This window comes from Miscanthus floridulus, chromosome 16 (genome assembly GCF_019320115.1).
Source record: "Miscanthus floridulus cultivar M001 chromosome 16, ASM1932011v1, whole genome shotgun sequence".
Taxonomy (NCBI): domain Eukaryota; kingdom Viridiplantae; phylum Streptophyta; class Magnoliopsida; order Poales; family Poaceae; genus Miscanthus; species Miscanthus floridulus.
In genome coordinates this window covers 78022969-78044974 of record NC_089595.1, presented here as the reverse complement: position 1 = coordinate 78044974, position 22006 = coordinate 78022969, and the positions used below count along the sequence as shown (strand labels likewise).

General features: G+C 44.3%; 2 protein-coding genes across 2 annotated transcripts; both read left to right on the top strand.

The window, feature by feature from the left end:
* Nucleotides 1–11112: 11112 nt before the first annotated feature.
* Nucleotides 11113–11505, top strand: LOC136510880 (uncharacterized). Its single transcript, XM_066505187.1, has one exon. It carries the CDS (start codon nucleotides 11113–11115, stop codon nucleotides 11503–11505), a length of 393 nt encoding a protein of 130 aa, XP_066361284.1.
* Nucleotides 11506–17601: 6096 nt separating this feature from the next.
* On the top strand, nucleotides 17602–17916 carry LOC136510879 (uncharacterized mitochondrial protein AtMg00810-like). The gene has a single exon (XM_066505186.1). The coding sequence runs from the start codon at nucleotides 17602–17604 to the stop codon at nucleotides 17914–17916; it is 315 nt and encodes a 104-aa protein (XP_066361283.1).
* The last annotated feature ends 4090 nt before the right edge of the window (nucleotides 17917–22006 follow it).

The following is a 22006-nucleotide window of genomic DNA, read 5'->3' as shown; positions in this document are numbered from 1 at the left end:
TGTCATTGTAAATCTGCATATATATAGTACTTGTTAGGATAATTTATATGCATATACACACATATGATGAGTTTAATAATAGATCAAAAGAATTATTACTTACAGGCAATAGCAGCTAATGATAACTTTGTCCAGAGAGGTCAGGTGGCATAGTTGATGAAATTCTGCAAAGTCAACATACATAACATCATCGCCACGGAACCAATGTTCGTCTCTAATTCTGACACCAACGCAGAAGTCTCCACTGGTAGACGCCTGCATGTACCACTTGTTTAGCAGGTACATTTGCGTCCCCAGATCAGATAAGGCTTGAGGGTTGTATAGACTCTGGCCTAGTACAAATTTTTTCTTCCAAATATCAACCTCCGCCGCACTCTCAATGTTTCCATCACCAAACATCTGGTAAAGGTCGAGACCAGTCTCATCAAGAAATTCACCAAGGTGATCCAAATCGACATCCGGAGGTATGTTTGCCTGATGCATTAATCCTAAATTCGAACCATATTCATTACCAACAACTAGCGGGGGGATTGATTGGTGCGCTTGTTGTCCGAGTTGGGCAACTCCTTTCCCTGCCTGCTTCTTTTTCTGTGCCGCCTCAATTGACTTGGTGAGAGTGCGGTCATAGTCTGATAACGTTGATTTGGACGGCTTACGAGATTCCCGCTGTTGATGCTGGTAAGAAGTCACCTTTTTTCTTAAAATATCCGGAGCTACGAAGAAGTACGGTTTCTCTGGGTTTCTCCTTGCTTCTTGATTCATTTTAAGTTTGTCATAGAATCTAGACATGTCTTTTTTATATGCATCAGTTCCTTCTTCCTTCTCTTCAGATATTATTTTGGGAATAGCCCTTGGTTTCACGGTGGCTTTCTTTGCAGGCGGGGACTGGTTCTTCGTTTGAGGGGCTGGCCTCTTGCTAGGCTTCTTGGTAGGCGGGGGCGGGGGAGGCGTTGGAGACCTCCTTGGAGGTGTTGGCAGCGGCGTTGGAGACCTCCTTGGAGGTGTTGGCAGCGGCGTTGGAGACCTCCTTGGAGGTGGCGGCTGCAGCGTTGGAGACCTCCTTGGAGAGGGTGTGGATGCAGCCTCGTCTTCCAACACAATGTCATCGTACAGAGCACTATGATGATCTGGCGATTGAACAATTGGATTTAGGTTGGGGGAGGATCTGCTACAAAAAAAGGAATGACATATTATTATGAGCAGATTGTTAATTATTTAAGCCAATACAAATTAATGATGTAGTGTTTTCATCCGCACGTACCTATGGTGAGGTAGTTCAGAAGGAGGTGGAGCCGACATCCCTGGAATGATGATGTAGCGCTTGCGCCATAGAATGAATGTCTTCTCCGCTTCTCCTAGAGTCTTCTCGCCATCACCTCCAGGAATGTCAAGAGGCAAATCACTAAAACCTTTTTTAGCTTTATCTACCGAGATGGTGGCATATCCTTCTTGGATTATATTCCCATGAATCCTTGGTGTCTTGGTTCGGTCGATAGGATTAACAAGACCGATAGCCACCTTGATTGTGGAATTCTCCTTCGGAATGTGTAGCTCACACGTTGTACAAGGTTCAGTGACATCATCCACAGGGAAGCGCAGTCCTGTGTCCCCTTGATTTGGTATCTCCGTGGAAGCGCAGCTGCTTTTCAACTGAACAGATTGGCTAATGTTGATTCCTGGCTCTGATGCCTGCTTGCTTGCACTCACTGCTATTTGCACTTGCCTTTTGATTTCCTCCTGCATTCTCGCTTCAAGGTTTTTTTCCCGCTCCTGTGCTTCACGCACCGCTTCCTCCAACCTCTGGAGCCGGTGTGCCTCTTCTTCCTTCTTTCTCTGGCGACTTCTGTAGGAAGGTCTGTCCTGAGGGAATCCATGCTCCCACGAGACACTTCCTTTGCCTCTAGTTCGGCCACCATGTTCAATAGTCCCGATGGCGTATGTCAGCTCATCCTTCTCTCTGTTGGGCCTGAACGCACCACTAGCAGTAGCTCTCTGAGAATAAAACAATCTTTCTGCTGCTTCTTGCAGTCTTGCGCCATAAACGCACTTCCCTGTCTCCTGGTCTAGTGTTCCCCCATGAGCGAAAAACCAATTCTTTGCACGTTCTCCCCACTCGAGTGATTCTGGTCTGATACCCTTGGCAAGAAGGTCTGCTTCCATTTTGTTCCACTTCTTAATGGCAGTCGGGTAGCCACCTGATCCCAAGGTATGGTGGTATGTCTTCTGTTGGGCATTACGTTGGTTCTTTATCACCCGACTCACACCCTCTTCTGAAGTCTTGTACTGTACAAACTCATCCCAATAGGGCCTCTGCTTTGAGATCGGGCCTGGGACAGTAAAATCTGGTGCTATGTTCTTCTTGACATACGTCGTGTATAGGTGTTTCTTCCAAGTCTGAAACTGGGTGGCCATCTTCTTCATTGCCCAATCCCTAACTCGCTCCTTCAATTCATCACCATCTATTATATCATCATAATCATCTATTTGGAGCGTGAAATGTACCAAGACATCATTCCAAATTAACGCCTTGTCACGATCGGAGACAAAACTGATATGAGGAGCATTGGTCTTCTTCTTCCATTCACGGGTACTAATTGGGAGCCGGTCCCGTACAAGGTAACCACAGTGGTGCACAAATTTCATTTTATTCGGCCCCCCCGGTTCTCCTGTATCCACATTGAACTCCGAGATGATGAAGCGACCCTCCAATGGCTTTTTGGGACCTCGAACATTTTTACTCTTCGTTGTAGTTGTTGATGTCGATCCAGAGGGCTACAAAACATAAACATTATTTTTAATGTCATGAGCACACATAAGACATATGATAATATATATATATAGCTAATAATAAAAAATATATACTTGGCCAATATGTTGTTGCTCATTTTGTTCAAGAGCTAAGTACTGACTCCCGTCATCTACATCCTCTTGCACGTTATTTTTAGCACCATCATCGCCGGCAACTTGAGTGCCAGTGTTGATCAAATTCATCATCAACTCCTCCTCATCCATATTTCTCGGGTCGGCCATCTAGCTTCAAAAAACAAAACCAATATATAGTACGTCAAATCTTTGCTTATTACATGCGTAAAATCTACAAACAATATGCATTATTAAATCTTGCCCCTCGATCACGGACGCAATTCGCCACACTAGGACGAACTACGTCGGTACTAGGGCGAATTAGGGCACGAGAAAGGGCGGTGTGACAAGAGTGGCGGTGCTCCACTCCGTCGTATATATGTCTGTACACATGGGTGAACGAGGGCGGCGGTGCTCCGCCGTATACATAGAAACGCATGGACGAAATGCATATGAATACAAATGACGTATATATACGTGTCGGCGCGGTGGCCGGTGTGCTGACGATGATGACGTGAGGCGGGCCGGCGTGCTGACGACGACGACGACGTGAGGCGGGCCGGGGCGGTGTCGGTGCGTGATGTTGTGATCCTATGTACCATGTGATCAACCATGTAGTCATTCATCATATGAGAAAATTCTATGTTAATAATATAAGTATAAGTCATTATGAAATGTAAGTATATGTGTCTTATTGCTCATATAACCATTACTATTTCCGAAATGATAAGAATTTATTTTCTTCTTCTACAGGCGATCTCTGATGCTATGATATAAAGTTTGAAGATAGTCTTCCCGGAAAAAAATATGTAATGCTCATATTACTTTAGCAACATTAATATATTATATCTGTATATTCAAAGTTCACAAATGAAGAAACATGTGATATTTTTGATAAACTAAAAAACGCTTAGTTTATAAACTAGGGTATCAAAATTGAGTTCCTATTTGACCATTATATATCCTACAACAAATCCTTCAAAAAAAAAGACCCTACATGAATATATTTGGATAAAATTTCGTTAACAAACATTGATCTATGAAGATAGAAAAAATTCTTCTATTGAAACTGCATCTTGAAATAATGGCATATCATATAGTGATGAATATATGGCGGTTGATGGGCTGGATCATTAGCGGATGGTTCGTAGCGTTGTTTCCAAATAATATATAGCGTGTTTATTATACAAGCCATGGATTTACATCGATCTAATTAATTTCTAAAGTAATTTCATTGGTGATCCTTAATTATACTTGTCATTTAGAGTTCCAAATATTCAAAACTTGCCTTAAGATATGTTTTTATTTAAAATCATTTAGAGTTCCAAATATTCATTTTTAGTTTCTAGATTTTGTGATTCAAAATTTGGAATTTTCAATCGACCTCGACCGTTGACACATGGCTTACACCAAAGTTGTAGTTTTCGACGTGATCTATAACTCGGCAGTGGAGGGCTCGGACGAATGTACAAAGAGATCGACGAATATATCACCTCGAAGCTCGGCAGTGTACGTACTGGAGGGCCTCGGGCCGGCGCGGTGGGGCAACCCGCGGTGGAGGGCCTCGGGCGCGGAGGAGGGCGCGGTGGAGGGCCACGGGCAAGCGCGGAGGAGGGGCACGGGCGCGCGCGGTGGAGGCCGCACGAGGAAGAAGACGGCGGCGCCGGTGTCACGGAAGGCGAACGGACGCGGCGCGAGGAAGAAGAGGGCGGCGGTGTTCGACGAGGAAGAAGACGAGCAGATCGATCTGCCACGCGCTGGAGGTTATATAGCAGAGGAGAATTACTCCCGGTGCCAGCCACCAACCGGGAGTAAAAACCCTTTACTCCCGGTGCGTATTACCAACCGGGAGTAAAGGTGCCTTTACTCCCGGTGCGTGTTACCAACCGGGAGTAAAGGTATACCTTTACTCCCGGTTGGTAACACGCACCGGGAGTAAAGGCTTTTTTTTGGCGGGCCACGAAACTGCAGCCCACCTTTACTCCCGGGTGGGCTTCCCACCCGGGAGTAAAGGTGGCCTGCAGTTTCGTTTCCCGCCTGTTTTAAGCAATAGTCTTGTTAAATACAATAGAAATGCAATAGTTTTTATTAAATACATAGTAAATTAAATAAAAGGCATAAAATTATTTTGTTAAAAATATGAATTTTATTTTTGTTTATTGCACATAGGAAAAATCGATAACCTAACTTTTTTTATTTTTTGTTAGAATTATAAAACATAATGTAACTAATATTTATTATTTCGTTAATGCAAAAATGTAGTGTTTAATTAAAATTATTAAAATTATTGGTTTTGGACAGGAAATTTGTTTTCACATCATTTTAACGTTAATATTTTAATTTTTCATCACTCAGTATCCTAATTTACCTTTTTGAGAGAGAAATCCCACCAAATCAAACATTGATTTAATTTGAAACATGACATAATAAACATCTGAATTCACAATTATTACATAATATCTCAAACACACACTATATTAAATCACTATATCATCAAGTGGGCACAGCAGTGAACTTCTTCTTTACGTATGTCCCTTGGTTATGATCGCTTCATAACCATGGAGTGTCCTCATCATTTACCAAGATGCTAGGGTCTTTGTTCACTTTGAAGGGCGGAATTCGGTCATCCTTTTCATATTCTTCTGACATGTCCGACTTGTCCTCAATTCCCACGATGACTCTTTTCCCTGAAAGAACTATGTGGCGCTTTGGCTCTTTGGTTGAGTCATTATCGTTTTTCCCTCTTTTTGGTTTGGTAGACATATCATTGACATAGAACACCTGATTCACATTCTTGGCAAGGACAAATGGTTCGTCTTTGTACCCAATATTACTAAGGTCTACTGTTGTCATTCCATACTCATTGTCTACTGTTACTCCGCCTCCGGTCACCTTGACCCATTGGCACTTGAACAATGGGATCTTCAAAGTAGGTGCATATTCTAGTTCCCATATTTCATCTATGCGTCCATAATATGTCTGCTTATTCCCATTCGGGTTTGTGGCATCTATGCGGACACCACTGTTTTGGTTGGTACTCCTTTTATCTTGGGCTACTGTGTAGAATATGTTCCCATTTATCTCGTACCCTTTGTATGTGACGATATGCCATGATGGTTGCATAGCCAATAAATACAGTTGCTCATGGATGCTCTCATCACCTTGACATTTTTTTCGCAACCAACCGCCGAAAGTTTCCATGTGCTTATGCGTAATCCAAGCTTCAGTCTTCCCTGGAAACTCGGATCGTAAGAGATCCTTGTGTGTCTCAATATACGGATCTACCAAAGAGGAGTTCTGTAGAACTGTGTAGTGCGCTTTATTGAAATAATCATCATCCGTACCAATATATGTTTTCCTCCCTAGTGTCCCCTTTCCGCTTAGTCTCCCCTCATGTCTCGATTCAGGAACACCAATCGAGTCAAGGTCGGGAATAAAGTCAACACAGAACTCAATGACCTCTTCTGTTCCATAGCCCTTGGCGATGCTTCCTTCTGGGCGAGCATGGTTGTGAACATATTTCTTTAGGACTCCCATGAATCTCTCTAAGGGGAACATGTTGTGTAGGAACACAGGACCGAGAGTGAAAATCTCCTTGACTAGGTGAACTAGGAGGTGTGTCATAATATCAAAGAAGGAAGGAGGGAACACTAACTCAAAGCTGACGAGACATTGAACCACATCATTCTGTAGTTTAGCTAGATCAGTTGGATCAATTGCCTTCTGAGAAATTGCATTGAGGAATGCACATAGCTTTACGGTGGCTAGACGTACATTTGGAGGTAGAATTCCTCTTAATGCAACTGGAAGTAATTGCGTCATGAGAACGTGACAGTCATGGGACTTTAAGTTACAGAATTTCTTCTCTGTCACATTTATAATACCCTTTATATTCGAGGAGAATCCAGATGGTACCTTGATGTTGTTTAAGCATTCAAACATGATTTCCTTCTCCTCTTTGCTTAGAGTGTAGCTAGCAGGACGTAAGTAATGGCGTCCATCATCTGTCTTCTCTGGATGCAGGTTGTCTCTTTCTCTCAAACAACGCAGGTCCTGTCGTGCTTCAAATGTGTCCTTAGGCTTTCCATACACACCCATAAAGCCTAGCAAGTTCACACAAAGATTCTTCGTCAGGTGCATCACGTCGATCGAGCTACGGACCTCCAGGACTTGCCAATAGGGTAGGTCCCAAAATATGGACTTTTTCTTCCACATGGGTGCGTGACCGTTAGCGTCTTTCGGAATAGGTTGGCTTCCATGTCCTTTTCCAAAGACGACTTTCACATCATTGACCATATCGAGTACATCCTCACCGGTTCGGTTGCGAGGCTTGGTCAGGTGGTCTGCTTTCCCTTTAAAATGCTTACCTTTCTTTCTTACGGGGTGATTTGCAGGAAGAAATCGACGATGGCCAAGGTACACGACCTTTCGACATTTTTTCAAGAATACACCTCTAATATCACCGAAGCAGTGTGTGCATGCATTATATCCCTTGTTTGACTGTCCTGAAAGATTACTTAGAGCAGGCCAATCATTGATTGTTACGAACAACAATGCTCGCAGATCAAAGTGTTCCTGTTTGTACTCATCCCACACACGTACACCTTCTTTATTCCACAAAATGAGAAGTTCATCAATAAGTGGTCTCAGGTACACATCGATGTCATTGCCAGGTTGCTTCGGGCCTTGGATGAGCACAGGCATCATAATAAACTTCCGCTTCATGCATAACCAAGGAGGAATGTTGTAGATACTTAGAGTAACAGGCCAAGTGCTATGACTACTGTTCTGCTCTCCAAAAGGATTGATACCATCTGTACTTAAAGCAAACCTTAAGTTTCTTGCGTCATTTGCAAACTCCGGGAATTCTCTATCGATTGCTCTCCACTGGGACCCATCAGCAGGGTGTCTCAACATATTATCTACCTTACGGTCTTCTTTGTGCCATCGTAACAATTTTGCATGTTCTTTGTTTCTGAACAGACGTTTCAAGCGTGGTATTATAGGAGCATACCACATAACCTTGGCAGGGATTTTCTTACGTGGACGTTCCCCCTCAACATCACCAGGGTCATCTCGCCTGATCTTATACCGCGACGCATGGCATACCGGGCATGCATCCAATTTCTCGTACTCTTTGCCACGGTATAGGATGCAGTCATTAGGACATGTATGTATCTTCTCTATTTCTAGCCCCATAGGACAGACAACTTGTTTTGCTTCGTAGGTAGTGGCGGGCAATTCATTGTACTTCGGAAGTATCTTCTTTTGGATTTTTAGTAACTCTCCAAATCCCTTGTCAGATACACCATTCTTTGCCTTCCATTGCAGCAATTCTAGTGTGGTTCCCAACTTTTTCTGCCCTGCATCACAAGTTGGGTACAACAATTTCTTGTGATCTTCTAGCATCCGCTCGAACTTGATCTTCTCCTTTTCACTTTCACATTCTCTTTGTGCATCACGAATGACCTGACAAAGATCATCAGCCGGCTCATCTTCTGCGGCTACCTCTTCTTCAGCTTCTCCCATTGCAGTATCATTGAAGCACGCACCATCAGGAATAATATCATTGTCGTCCCATTGTTCTTCTTCATCTTCTTCCATTACAACACCGGTTTCTCCGTGCTTTGTCCAACAAATATAGTTTGGCATGAAACCCGACTTGAACAAGTGTGAATGAAGAGTCCTTGAGCAAGGATATTCCACCGTATTCTTACATATGGCACATGGGCAGCACATGAAACCGTCGCGTTTGTTTGTCTCGGCCGCACGTAATAAAGAATGCACGCCGTCAATGAACTCTTGTGAGCGGCGATCAGCATTATACATCCAATGACGGCTCATCTGCATTACATGACATAAATATCATATTAAAACCTAGATCATAATTAATTATTTATACAACATGCGTGCCACCACAAAAGATACAAATTTATGAAAGCATCGCTACAATGTAGACAATCCCAACTACCACTAAAAGAACTAAAGCTAAAATACATTTCAGGAGCACAAGGATTTCGTGACCAATCTCAACTAAAACAGACAGATCCCCCGATTGTGCAACATCTTTGGGCTTCTTCGGCTGGATCACTGCCTCATTAGCCGCCGTATCTGCCTGTTGTGCAAGATATTTTTGCACGAGTTCAACATACTCTTCCTCCCAGTAGAAGCCTGAACATCGTCCACTGCCATCCCACTGAAATTAAAACAAAAAACTAGAACTTTAATCACAACCATCATGAAAATAGGTATAAACTAACCATAATCATTAAATACGATAAAATAACTCACATTGCGATCCGGACACTTGTAGAAGATACGATCCTTGTTGGGACCCTCCTTCTTCACTCGGTACTCCATCACAATCTTCATCTCATCACGACACTTGCCGCATGGAATGAGAGGAAGGCCTGGCCTAAGTCGCTTTGGAAACCCATGAGAGGCTGAGGACCCGGAAGCAGTTGCCATCTACTCTCTATACTCATTTTTTAATACACTATAAATTTCTTCTTTTATAAACAAATAAAATTAACAAACTATAAAATTATCTAGATCTCTAAACAATGATATTTTTAATGGTCATTGTGTTCTCGTCTTTTACTGCGGCAGGTAAGTAATTCATATGATATTTCCGCAAATTAACAGAAGAATGGGAATGTACACACATAACAGACTACTACGATGATATCGGGACGTGTGAATAAATAACCATCCGTACTAGTTGACCTTGCTTACATGATCATCTCGGCGAGCATTTCTCCACCGGACAGCACCGTACTTGGTCAAGGAAGAGCTCCGATTCTATGAGGAAGGGAACACGGTCTCCCACGACCGTTGTCGCTCTCCCTCGTAGAATCAAAGCTCCTCCTTGATGTCCGTTACCGCTCGACAGAGAACATGCTTGCCGAGCTGAACACGGTCCGCAAGTTCAACTAGTACGGATTTTCTATAATTTTCTAACTATTTTCTAAGTTTTTATTTATATATACTACGTTTAGGTACGGTGATTGACAGACTACTACGACGATATCGGGACATGTGAATAAATAACCATCCGTACTAGTTGACCTTGCTTACGTGATCAGCTCGGCGAGGATTTCTCCACCGGACGGCACCGTACTTGGTCAAGGAAGAGCTCCGATTCTACGAGGAAGGGAACACGGTCTTCCACGACCGTTATCGCTCTCCCTCGTAGAATCAAAGCTCCTCCTTGACGTCCGTTACCGCTCGGCAGAGAACATCCTCGCCGACCTGAACACGGTCCGCAAGTTCAACTAGTAAGGATTTGCTATAATTTTCTAACTATTTTCTAACTTTATATTTATATATACTTTAACCTTCTTTCATGTAAATATGCAAGCTTAAAGTGATTTTGAGCTCAAATTGCTTACAAATGAAAAAAAACCACAATAAAGAACCATAAATATATATAGTGAATAAAATGGCATAAGAAAATGGTAAAAAATGAGAGTATGAGATTGGTAACCTTTACAACTGAAGAATCGACGGAGGAATCGAAGAATGGATGGAGGAACAATGGAGGGAGGGAGGAAGCAAGAACACTACTGCAGTGAGCTTCAAAATGTGCTGAGCTCGGGCTCGGGGAGGAAGGAGGAGACGGCCGATTTATAAAGGGAGAACATTTAGTCCCGGTTGATAGATCCAATCGGGACTAAAGGTAACTTTCCAACCCCGGGCGCAGCCACGGCCCGGGAGTGGACCTTTACTCCCGGTTGGAGCCACCAACCGGGAGTAAACGTATACCTTTAGTCCCGGTTGGTGGCTCCAACCGGGACTAAAGGTCCCTGCCACCTCTGTCTGGCGCAGTAGCCGTTGGGCAGGGACCTTTAGTCCCGGTTGGAGCCACCAACTGGGACTAAAGGTATTTCTAGTCCCGGGGACAAAATTCCGGGACTAGAGCCCATTTTGGCCGAGGATCAAAGGTCTGTTCTCTACTAGTGGGAGGAGTGGGCTGCTCGGAGGAACTCTGGGGTAACCTCCTCTAGCCGCGGTGGCGATGACAAGCACCGTGGCAAGGCTTCTTCGGAGAAGAAGAAGAAGCAGGTCAACCCCAACGCCTGCCGGCGCTGCGGAAAGACGGGCCATTGGGCACGGGAGTGCCCAAATCGCAAGCAGGAAAATAAGGCTGAGGCTCATCTAGTGCAAGCTGATGATGATGAGACCACTATCCTGATGGCGACGTTCTATGCACTGCACGACGTCGAGACCGAGGAGAAGGGAGAGGTAACGATGGTGGAAGGACCTGGGAAGGCCCTGAAAGCTGTCAACCTCGACGAACTACATGCCCAAGTCTACCTCAGACGTGTGGGCGACGAGCAGGAGCAGCGGTGGTATCTAGACTCTAGTGCCAGCAACCACATGACGGGCTCCAAGGCAGCCTTCTCCGAGCTCGACGACGATGTTACCGGTACGGTGAAGTTTGGTGATGGTTCAAGGGTGGCTATTCGAGGGCGCGACACCATTATCTTCAGGTGCCAGAATGGGGGGCACCGCACGCTAATGGATGTATATTACATCCCACAGCTGCGTTCGAGCATCATCAGCATTGGTCAACTAGAAGAGCGCAGTAGCGAGGTACTGATCAAGGATGGAGTCCTCAAGATCAGGGACCGGGAGCAGTGACTTCTTGCCAAGGTGAAGAGGCCCCTAAACCAGTTGTACCTGCATGATCGGAAGGTAGAGCAGCCGGTGTGCCTGGTAGCAAGGCACACCGAGGAACCATGGCTGTGGCATGCCCGGTTCGGACATCTCAGCTTCGACGAGCTTGGTTGGCTGGAGAAGATGGTCCGAGGGCTACCCCACATTGAGCACGGAGGCGAGCTGTGTGACAGCTGCCTGGCTAGGAAGTAGAGGAGGCTGTTGTTCCCAAAGGCGGCCAAGTATCAAACAGAGGAAGCTCTCAAGCTTGTCCACGGTGACCTCTGTGGGCCGATCACGCCAGCCACAAACGGTGGTCGGTGGTACTTCCTCCTACTCGTGGATGATTGCAGTCGCTACATGTGGCTGCAACTCTTGACGAGCAAGGACAAAGAGGCAGCGGCGATCAAGATGCGCGCGGAGGCTGAGAGCGGCAAGAAGCTGCGCTTACTGAGGACTGACCGAGGTGGCGAATTCACTTCGATAAAGTTCGCTACGTACTGCGCGGACCAGGGTGTGGTGCGCCACCACACCACACCATACTCACCACAATAGAATGGCATGGTGGAGAGGCGGAACTAGACGGTGGTCAGCATGGCTCGATCTATGATGAAGGCCAAAGGCATGCCGACAAGGTTCTAGGGTGAGGCAGTGACCACGACGGTGTTCATCCTCAACCGCGCACCCACCAAGGCCTTGACGGGCAAGACGCCATTCGAAGCTTGGCATGGACGCAAGCCGAGCGTGTCCTTCCCTCAGACATTCGGCTGCATCAGCCATGTCAGGAAGACGAAGCCGATCCTCACCAAGCTGGAGGACAGGAACACACTGATGGTGTTCCTAGGCTATGCGGAGGGTACCAAGGACAGTCCGAGCACTGGGGAAGCTAGCGGCTTCACCAGCACCTTCGTCGTCGAGCACTTGGTCATCCATGGTGGTGGAGACGCTGGGAAAGATGTGCCGAGCACTCCAAGGGGGGTGCCAAGCGCTCCAGCATTAGAGCCAAGCACTCTTGGGGTGGTGTCGAGCACTCTAGGAGTTGTGCCGGGAGGTCCTACAGTGGTGGCGAACACTCCAGGACGGGTGCTGATAAGGACATGAGCTTCATGCATATGACCATGCTTGGAGATAGAGGACAAGGAGATCAGTGAGGGTGTCCTAACCAAGAAAGAGGCCCGAAGCTCATCCGGTTCGAGTCACCAAGGTGGAGGCCCAAATCAAGTTCGAGTCCATCTCGGGTTCTAGGACCAGTCTGTCATAAAACTAGTCACACGGGCGCGTCTAGGCTCCGTTTTTTATGATCCACATATGGATGGAAAGCTAATTAGATAAGAAAGCTAATGCAAGTGGTCTCACGTCAAAATCCCTTTGTAATTAATGGGAATCATCGAAATAAGTTAGCATCCAGAATCTGTCAGGGTGCTGCGACACTGTCTTTTGGTTCGTTGGACCATGTATAGTGTTTGGGCCCATTAGGGGAGCATCCAGGGGGGTGACGCCCAAGAGTCTATAATTAGCAGCCGTCACTCTCCTTAGGGTTTGGGTTTTGTTTAGTTCTTGATTTTCTCGTGAAACAGACATTGTTTTGCTGCAACTGTGCCGCCAAGGCTGCTTGCTGTGAACCAGGGCCCCAGTTCTTGATCTTGTTCGCCTGTGGCGATTAGTCATTTTGAATAAAGACTTGAACTCCTTGTTTTCATAAGCCTCATATTTATTTGCAATTTCATATTGTGTTCATTCCGTTCTTGCTTGTGTTCTCAATTCGCTTGCAGGAAAGCTTTCTCGGCGAGTTCAATCGCGTTCGCGTGGTTGATAAACAATAGAGCAGTGGTGTAATAGTTGCAGGGGTCCGAATTAGTCTTGGTTCGAAGCCTAGATCGTGAACGTCGAGTCTCCACCAATTGATGTTATCATACATTTCGGAAGATCGGGCCTTGTCTACATCAAGTGGTATCAAAGCCCTTATTGCACGTTAGGTATAACTTTGTTTTTCCCCTTTAGATTGAATCTATTTTTGCATTACCTAAAGTCCAAAAAAGCCAAAAAAATACACCGCCACATATTCCTTATCCTACAACCCCATTGTGCCATTGCAATAATTTTAATTTTAGTTTGCTTTGTTGAACAGTCGTCCCTTGCGTGTCATCTGTTAGTCCTGTCTAGGTCTTGTTCTTGGTTTCTAGTGTTAGGTTTTGTTTTCCTTGTGTGACGTCCATCAGATTGATTCTCTCTATCTTTCTAGTGTTTCTGGTGTGAGAGAATTTCCTTCTACGTGAGAGACATAATCTATAATCCTTGTGCATGGTCACGTTCCATCTCCATTGTTTCTTTGGGCGATATTGATTTAGAAAGGAAAGTCTAGATATTTGGGATAGCTTGTTGCTATGTTCTTCTCAATCATGTTTTCCACAAGAAAGGAAAGCCCAGATTTTGCCATAGCTTGTGTGAGCCACGCATGCGTATTTTAGACTGATTAGAGTTGAGGTTTTGTGCATCTAAAAAAAAGATTTGCTGCTTGGTGCATTGAAGGTAGAAGATCTATGAGCACTTGTCTTGCGGCACATTCTGTTATTATAAAAAAAAGATAAAAACAAGGTAACGCAAAAGGCAAAGAGGTGTAAAAAAAGAAAAAGAAAAAAAGCCGCACCAAAAGAAAAAGGAAAGGAAAAAAAGGAAGGTGAAAAAAAATTCAGAAGTGCTTGCATCCTGTTTAATCCTTGTGCTGAGATATTGTTGCTTGTTGAACTAGGTCCAGGACGAGTCTAGGCTGGCGACATAGACTAGCTTGGGACTACTTTTCAATCTTGCAATTTCTAAATTAAATTATTGCTATTCCTTGCTACTATATTGTGCCTGTCCAAGCTCCACTTTCTTCTAACCAAGTACAGGTTCGCCTTGCAACTGTTACACTCAAGCTACAACGGTATCACAGTCATCGACCGATTGCACCGCCTGTTGCTTTGGTAAGAACACTTGTAAGACCGTGGCAAGACGCTTGAGAGTGTGTGACTTTACTCCTTGGCCACATCCTATAGTAGCTGATAGGAAAATACATACTTATGTGTTTTCTTGTTTGATGCTAACAATGACAGGTTACAACACGTACCGATATGAGACATCAATGATGCATGAGCCACGGACTATTGCTGCTACACCTCCTCCCGTAGGTCAATCTATTCTTTCTTCCTCGCCTACTTATGATGGTATTGGTGCTGATGAGTACATTGAGTGGGAAACTAAAATAGATAATATTTTTGCACAAAGTTATATGTGCGAATGGAGGAAAATTAAAAATGCAACTAGTGTTTTGAGACAATCTGCATCAACTTTGTGGGAGTCTTTAAGTTTTTCTGATAAACCTCACACATGGAATGATATGAAATATCTTATGAGAGAAAATTTTGTTAATCCATCTCTTGTAATTAATTCAAATGATGAGGTGCAACAACTAGATCAATCTCTTGTTATTCCTCCTACTATGCCTAACATTTTGCAGGACAATGTATAAAAGAGCGAGGATGACGTGACAGAAAATGAGATGCTCACAGCCTCATGTGAAAATTCAGAACCATCAACTATTACTTCTGCTGAACATGAGAACAAAGGTAATGCCCATAATGCTAAACTCATGGAAGGTGAGATTTCTCTTGATGTGCTGAATTTTTCCACCAATCATGCTATGATAGAGCAAATTTTATTGGAGCCTTCGCTTGATTTATCTTTGTCACAAGATGATTTGCTTGATGTTCCTTGTGACGAAGATGACTTACATGATGATATTTATGTTATGCCCATTCAATCATTGAAGAATGATCATGCTATATGTGTGCTGAAATCGAATACTTATGCTGAAAATAGACTTGTTATTCATAATGCTAGTGAAGTTGATGAGCTGAAATTATCGTCTTCTTTAAATACTTTGAGTTACATTGAATTTGATGTTCTGTGTAATCTTAGTTCTTTAGAGGAGAAACTTTATGCATATGCTAATTTGCCATGGTTCTCTAGACATACATATCATGTTTTTGGCAAATATAACAACCAAGGACAATATTTGATACAACGAATTTACATTTGTACAAATCTGAATTCTCCTTTTGTTGTGCAAAGTAATGATCAACTAGATGACAGTAAAATCAACACTGTTGTTATGCCATATTCCTCTAGTTTTGCTTTTCGAACACCAGTGGATTCTAAAGAAAGGGAGCATATGTTTCTTGTTAGTAATAATCTTTTGCAGGATAGTATTGGCAAAGATCGTGTGTATTTCAATCGAGCAGACTACATGTCTGTAGGACAAGACATGCTACAAACCTAGACATATGGTCATATTCTTTCTCACAATATTGTCCATTCCCATTATTTTGGACCCCAAATCAAGTTCGAGCCCATCTCGGGTTTCAGGACTAGCCTATCATAAAACTGGTCACATGGGCGCGTCCGGGCTCCGTTTTCGATGATCCACATATGGATGGAAATCTAATTAGATAAGGAAGCAAATGCAAGTGGTCTCACATCAAAAGCCCTTCGAAATTAACAGGAATCATTGAAATAAGTCAACGTTCAGAATCTGCCAGGGTGCTGCAACACCGTCTTTTGGTCCATTGGACCGTGTATCGTGTTTGGGCCCATTAGGGGAGCGTCCAGGGGGGGTGACACCCAAGACTCTATAATTAGCAGCTGTCACTCTCCTTAGGGTTTGGGTTTTGTTTAGTTCTTGATTTCCTCGTAAAACAGACGTTGTTTTGCTGCAACTATGCCGCCAAGGCTGCTTGCTGTGAACTAGGCCCCCCAGTTCTTGATCTTATTCATCTATGGCGATTAGTCCTTTCGAATAAAGACTTGAACTCCTTGTTTTCATAAGCCTCATATTTATTTGCAGTTTTAGATTGCGTTCATTCCGTTCTTGCTTGTGTTCTCGATTCATTTGCAGGAAAGCCTTCTCGACGAGGTCAATCGCATTCGCGTGGTTGATAACCAACGGAGTAGTGGTATAATGGTTGCGGGGGTCTGAATCAGTCTTGGTTCAAAGCCTATATCATGAATGTCGTGTCTCCACCAATCGACTCTATAATACCTTTCAGAAGATCGGTCCTTACAGAGGTGCCGACCACTACAAGACTGGTGCCGAGCACTTCGGGAGGGGTGCAGACCACTCTAGGAGCGGTGATGAGCTATCTAGGAGTAGTGTCGAGCACTGCAACTAGGGTGCCAAGCACTCCAGCGGAACAGGGAACTCCATCGACGCCGATCGAGTTCGCCTCACCTCCAAGTGACATCACTGAGTTTGTGGATGCCTTCTACGAAAGTGAGAAGGTGCGGTTCCACAGGTTAGATGACATCATCGATGGCACAGGGCCCTCAGGCCTGGCTGATCGGCTGCTCAATGACCAAGAGCTACTGCTCATCAGTGCAGAGGAACCACCCACGTTTGCGTTGGCCGAGCACGATGAAAACTGGCGACGGGCGATGCTAGAGGAGATGAAGGCGATCGAGGAAAATGAGACATGGGAGCTCATCAATCCACCTCCAGGATGCCGTCCGATCAGCCTGAAGTGGGTGTACAAGGTCAAGCAGGATGAGCTCGACGCCATTGTCAAACACATGGCGCGCCTTGTCGCCCGAGGCTTTGTTCTGCGTGAGGGCATCAACTTCAAGGAAGTCTTTCCACCAGTAGCGCGCATGGAGTCTATCCGTTTGCTACTAGCTTTGGTAGCAGCAAAGGACTGGCGTGTCCATCACCTGAACGTAAACTCAACCTTCCTCAATGGCGAGCTGGCGGGGATGGTCTTCGTCAGGTAACCTCCAAGTTTTGCCATCAAGGGAGCGGAGCACATGGTGCTCTGACTGTGCAAGGCACTCTACAGGCTGCGGTAGGCCCCACGAGCGTGGAACACCAAGCTTGACACCACGCTAGGCGAGCTTGGGTTCAAGCGGTGCGCAACCGAGCACGTGCTCTACACACGATGATGGGGGAAGGAGGAGCTCGTCGTCGACGTGTATGTGGATGACTTGATCGTCATCAGCGTGCATGCGGAGGACATCGACAGCTTCAAGCGTGAGATGGCGGCTCGTTTTTGAATGAGCGATCTCGGTGCACTCTCCTACTACCTCGGCATCGAGGTGAGACAGGGGAAAGAGGAACTCACGCTCGGGCAGAACGCGTATGCCTTGAAGCTGTTGGAGCGGAACGACATGGCTGAGTGCAAGCCATGCGTGACTCCGATGGAGGAGCGGCTGAAGCTGACAAAGACCAGCACTACGGCGAAGGTGGATGCAACACTCTACCGGAGCATCGGCGGCGGTCTGCGCTACCTTGTCCACACGAGGCTAGACATTACTTTCGCCGTGGGCTACGTCAGTCGCTTCATAGAGGATCCTCGAGAGGATCACTAGGCTGTGGTGAAGCGGCTGCTGCGTTATGTCAAGGGGACGATGGATCAAGGGATCGTCTTCCCCAAGATAGGAGGAAGTAGGCTGCAGCTCACTGTGTTCAGCGATACAGACATGGCGGGGGACATCGACGGATGACGGAGCACCTCTGGCATGCTCGTCTTCCTCGGGTCGGCTCTAATTTCATGGCTATTGCTGAAACAGAAGGTGGTGGCGCTGTCTACGTGCGAGGCAGAGTACGTAGCGGTGGCCACAGCGGCGTGCCAAGTTGTGTGGCTACGCCGGCTACTGGGCGAGCTGACCGGTGCGGAAGCTCACCCACCAGCACTAATGGTGGACAACCAGCCCGCCATCGCCCTCGCGAAGAATCTAGTTCTCCATGACCGGAGCAAGCATATCGACGTGAAGTTCCACTTGCTCAGGGACTGTGTCGATGAAGGGCAGATCGTCATCGAGTTCGTCAAAACTGGTCGGCAACTCGCGGACGTCCTCACCAAGCCGCTCGGCCGTCTTTGACTCATGGAGCTGAAGAAGATGATCGGCATGGAGGGGGTTCAATGGTAGCAGAAGGATTAGGGGAAGAATTGTTAGATAATCTTCTGCATCCCTTGTGTGAATGCACAGCAGGTGAAGGCAACGCCGTAAAGGGCTCCCTGCTGTTGCACTGTAGCAGCTGTAGGGGCAGACGCCAAAATCAGCCCTGTTGTCACATCTAGTACTGTAGCAGCATGGCAGCTGTACTAGAACTAGATGGATAGAGTTGTATAAATAGTTTACCACTGTAACTCAGTAAAGACAGTTCAGATTTGTCATCTCTTATACAGGGCTCCGGCCAACGCTGGTGTCTCTGGCTGTATGTGTATGCTATGTTCTCCCTCTCTTCTTCTATCTCTGACCATAGTGTGTGGTCGAACAACGTCTGTCGTGCTCGGCCGTGGTCGGCAAAACTGGTGAGTGATCGACTCACCTCAGTCGGTGATCTAGTGCGCTAACAGATGCCAGCCTCTATCACATTCTCATGATCTCATCAGTAACAGCTCCTCTATCTCTTTTGTATGTATTGCTCAGAATTGATTGGCATCATGCTATTGTTGATTATGTTCACATTTAGACTGATATATAAACAATTATTCATTTAACCTTATTATAAAATTTGTGACATAATCAATTGAGAAACTATCTTCAATTAGATTCCTTATGTTGATGATCAATGTCTATTCCTTGTACTTCTGGTTCTTTTTTTTCTTTTGTGTTGGCAAGATATGGATCACTGTCTGACATTATACATGGGGTCTTTGCACCCTTTATATCAGTTAGGCTATATGAAATATATCCTCCCTCCTAGCTTCAATTCTGTTTTATATACCAACAGAGCTCAAGTAGACAAGACAAAATATGACAAAAATTTGGATATGACATGTAGTATCCCAAGGAGTACCTTTCTGTGAAATAAAAGCAAAATCGCTTCTGTCAGTACAGCAAACAAAGGTAGCAAAAACATAATTTTTGAAAGGAGATTAACTCTGCTTTTTAGAAAGCCATGAAGTTGGTATAAGACTGGGGATTCCAGTTTACAAAAAAAGGCACACAAACTAACTAGAAACTTAGGGAGAAAGCAACACTATACCACTACGGCATCAAACAATAGCACTCCAGAGGGCTGAAACTCCATGATCCAAATACTCAGCACATCTATGACGCTTCCTGCTGTTTCCTGCTCAGAGCCCGGCCTTCAAATAGCAAATAATTACTTCGCCATAAAATGTTTCAGGCATGTTCGGAAAGTCTAAAACAGGTTCACAATTCTGGATACCTAAAGAAAAATTAGCATGTATGTTTTCTTAGTTAATTTGAATGAACTGCAAGAAGTGGTATTTAGTATCTGGTAGCAGATTTGATATTTATAAAGTAGTTTCCTGTACAAGGAATGATTAATTCAATGCACTATTAGGCTATTATATAAAGAGTTGATCCTTTATTTATAAACTACTCAGTTTCAGGAGAAGTGAGGAGCAGAAATATCACAGTTTGGATGATATGCAATTGATTCGATATGTTATCTGAAATATGTGGGTTTGCTGAGGGGAAATTTGATGAAATCTCAATCTAATTAACTTTGAGAATGAGTTATACAGTTGCACAGTGCATTTCCAAATTTAGGTACAACACTTGGATCTGAACAAGTCGCACAATGATACCAGTACTCAAGCAAGAGACAAATGCTAGGCTGGTGCGATGAAGCTACGAAATGGATTTCTGGGATTAGTGGAGGCTTTATGAACCTGTGCTGATTGGACTATAAAATTTGAGGTTTGCCCTTAACTCACAAGTTGTAGATCAGGTGGTGCTGGTTATGCATTATCCTCGCTATTTCTGTCTATCGTTTTGGCTAGCCCTCCTAGTAGCACTTACAATTCCTGTGATCTGGATGCTGCAAGGCCTTAATCTCGTTGCTATAAAAGCTGAGTAATGTTGTTCTTGAAGACAGAGTGAAAGAGCTGAAGCTAGCTAGCTGCATTACAAGGCATTGGAAATATCATTCGTCATATATTTCTCACATTTTGTTCTTTTATCTGTACTTAACATTTACATATTCATGTGTTTTGCTAATTGACATTTTTATCCATAGGACCTGTGTCTTCTTTCTTTCCACATATAGTTTATAGTTACCAACATGTGACATTTTGTGCCTTCAAGCACTAATGCTTTGTCTCCAAGCCACATCAAAGGAAAACTAAAAATAATAATAATTTCGTTGTCCTGGCGGGTTGGCTGGCTTCTCCAGCAAGGGCGCGGCAAAGCCACGCCTGGTTTTCTAGTTATTTATCTAAAAAATGCCTACCGTTTCAGAAATTAACTAGGGCAGTTACGCCATTCCGGACGAGGCTGAATTACTTATCCAACAAAGCCGAATGACCCATATACCAAATTACTAAAGGGTGACAAAAAATGGAATATTATAGATAGATCCATGTATGGCTATTGACTACAAAAATCATCTAATAAAAGGTCCATGCACCCAAGAACACAAAAAACCACATTATGGGTCTCAGTGCATGTACTCGGCTTCCTCTAGACAGAGATGCAATGGCGTAACCACAAAGATCATCAGTACTTTAATACACTAGGGAGGGTCTAAGCGTCCATGCATGTAAAATTTTATTGAACCCCTAGGGTGCCATCAAGACGTGTTGTATCGAACAATTTCTCTACCTTGATACAAAGATACGCAAACCTTTTGCGTGATCGAGAAAAAGATCACCAGTACTATAACAACATGATGGGTCTTCTAAGCCGACGGCATAACCTCTAGAGGTGGATGCTCGATGATGTACTCCAGAACAAAGGCGATTGGGGCCATTGGTGATTGACCAGTCCTATGAGTGCATTTACTTCCATCGTGGAAAATATGGATTGTGGCTCCATCTATGAACATAATTTAGTGATAACAACCCTATTGACCCATGAACCAATAGTGGTATGGTGCAGCCCACTAGTGTGGCTGCACATTTCCCACTGATGTGTGAAGACCATATTTTGATTCCGAGCAACTATATGCTGGGTGAGTTACTTGTAGAATTTGTCTTTCTTATGGAGTAACTTTCTAAGGTTCACAATGGTGACATACACTTTACTTCTTCTCTAATCACAATTATAAGTCTTTGCGTTGGGATATTGATATAGTCTTTAGTGTGATAAATCAATTAGTGATGTCTATAGAAATATATTACCTTGAATACAAATAATTACTATATGCTATCGAAGTTTTTTTTCTCCGTGATGAACCAACAGCAGCAATTTTGTATTGTCAATCTAAATAAAGTTTTAGATACCGATGATCAAAGCTAATTAAAATGTTTGATGTGTGACAAACCTAATTACACTTTATATTTGTGATGACCGGATCAAGGCTAGAAGTAATTCTTTTCTTTGTGAGAGACGGAGTGTATTCATTGATCAAAAGTCATATTACAATCCAGTTTCAGGTGCTAGATCACTAATGCAATTAGGAGAGTTGTCTCTCCAAACAGCACAATACATTGAGGAGAGAATTCCTTATTTGACACTGGGAAAATGAGCCGTTCCTTTCTTG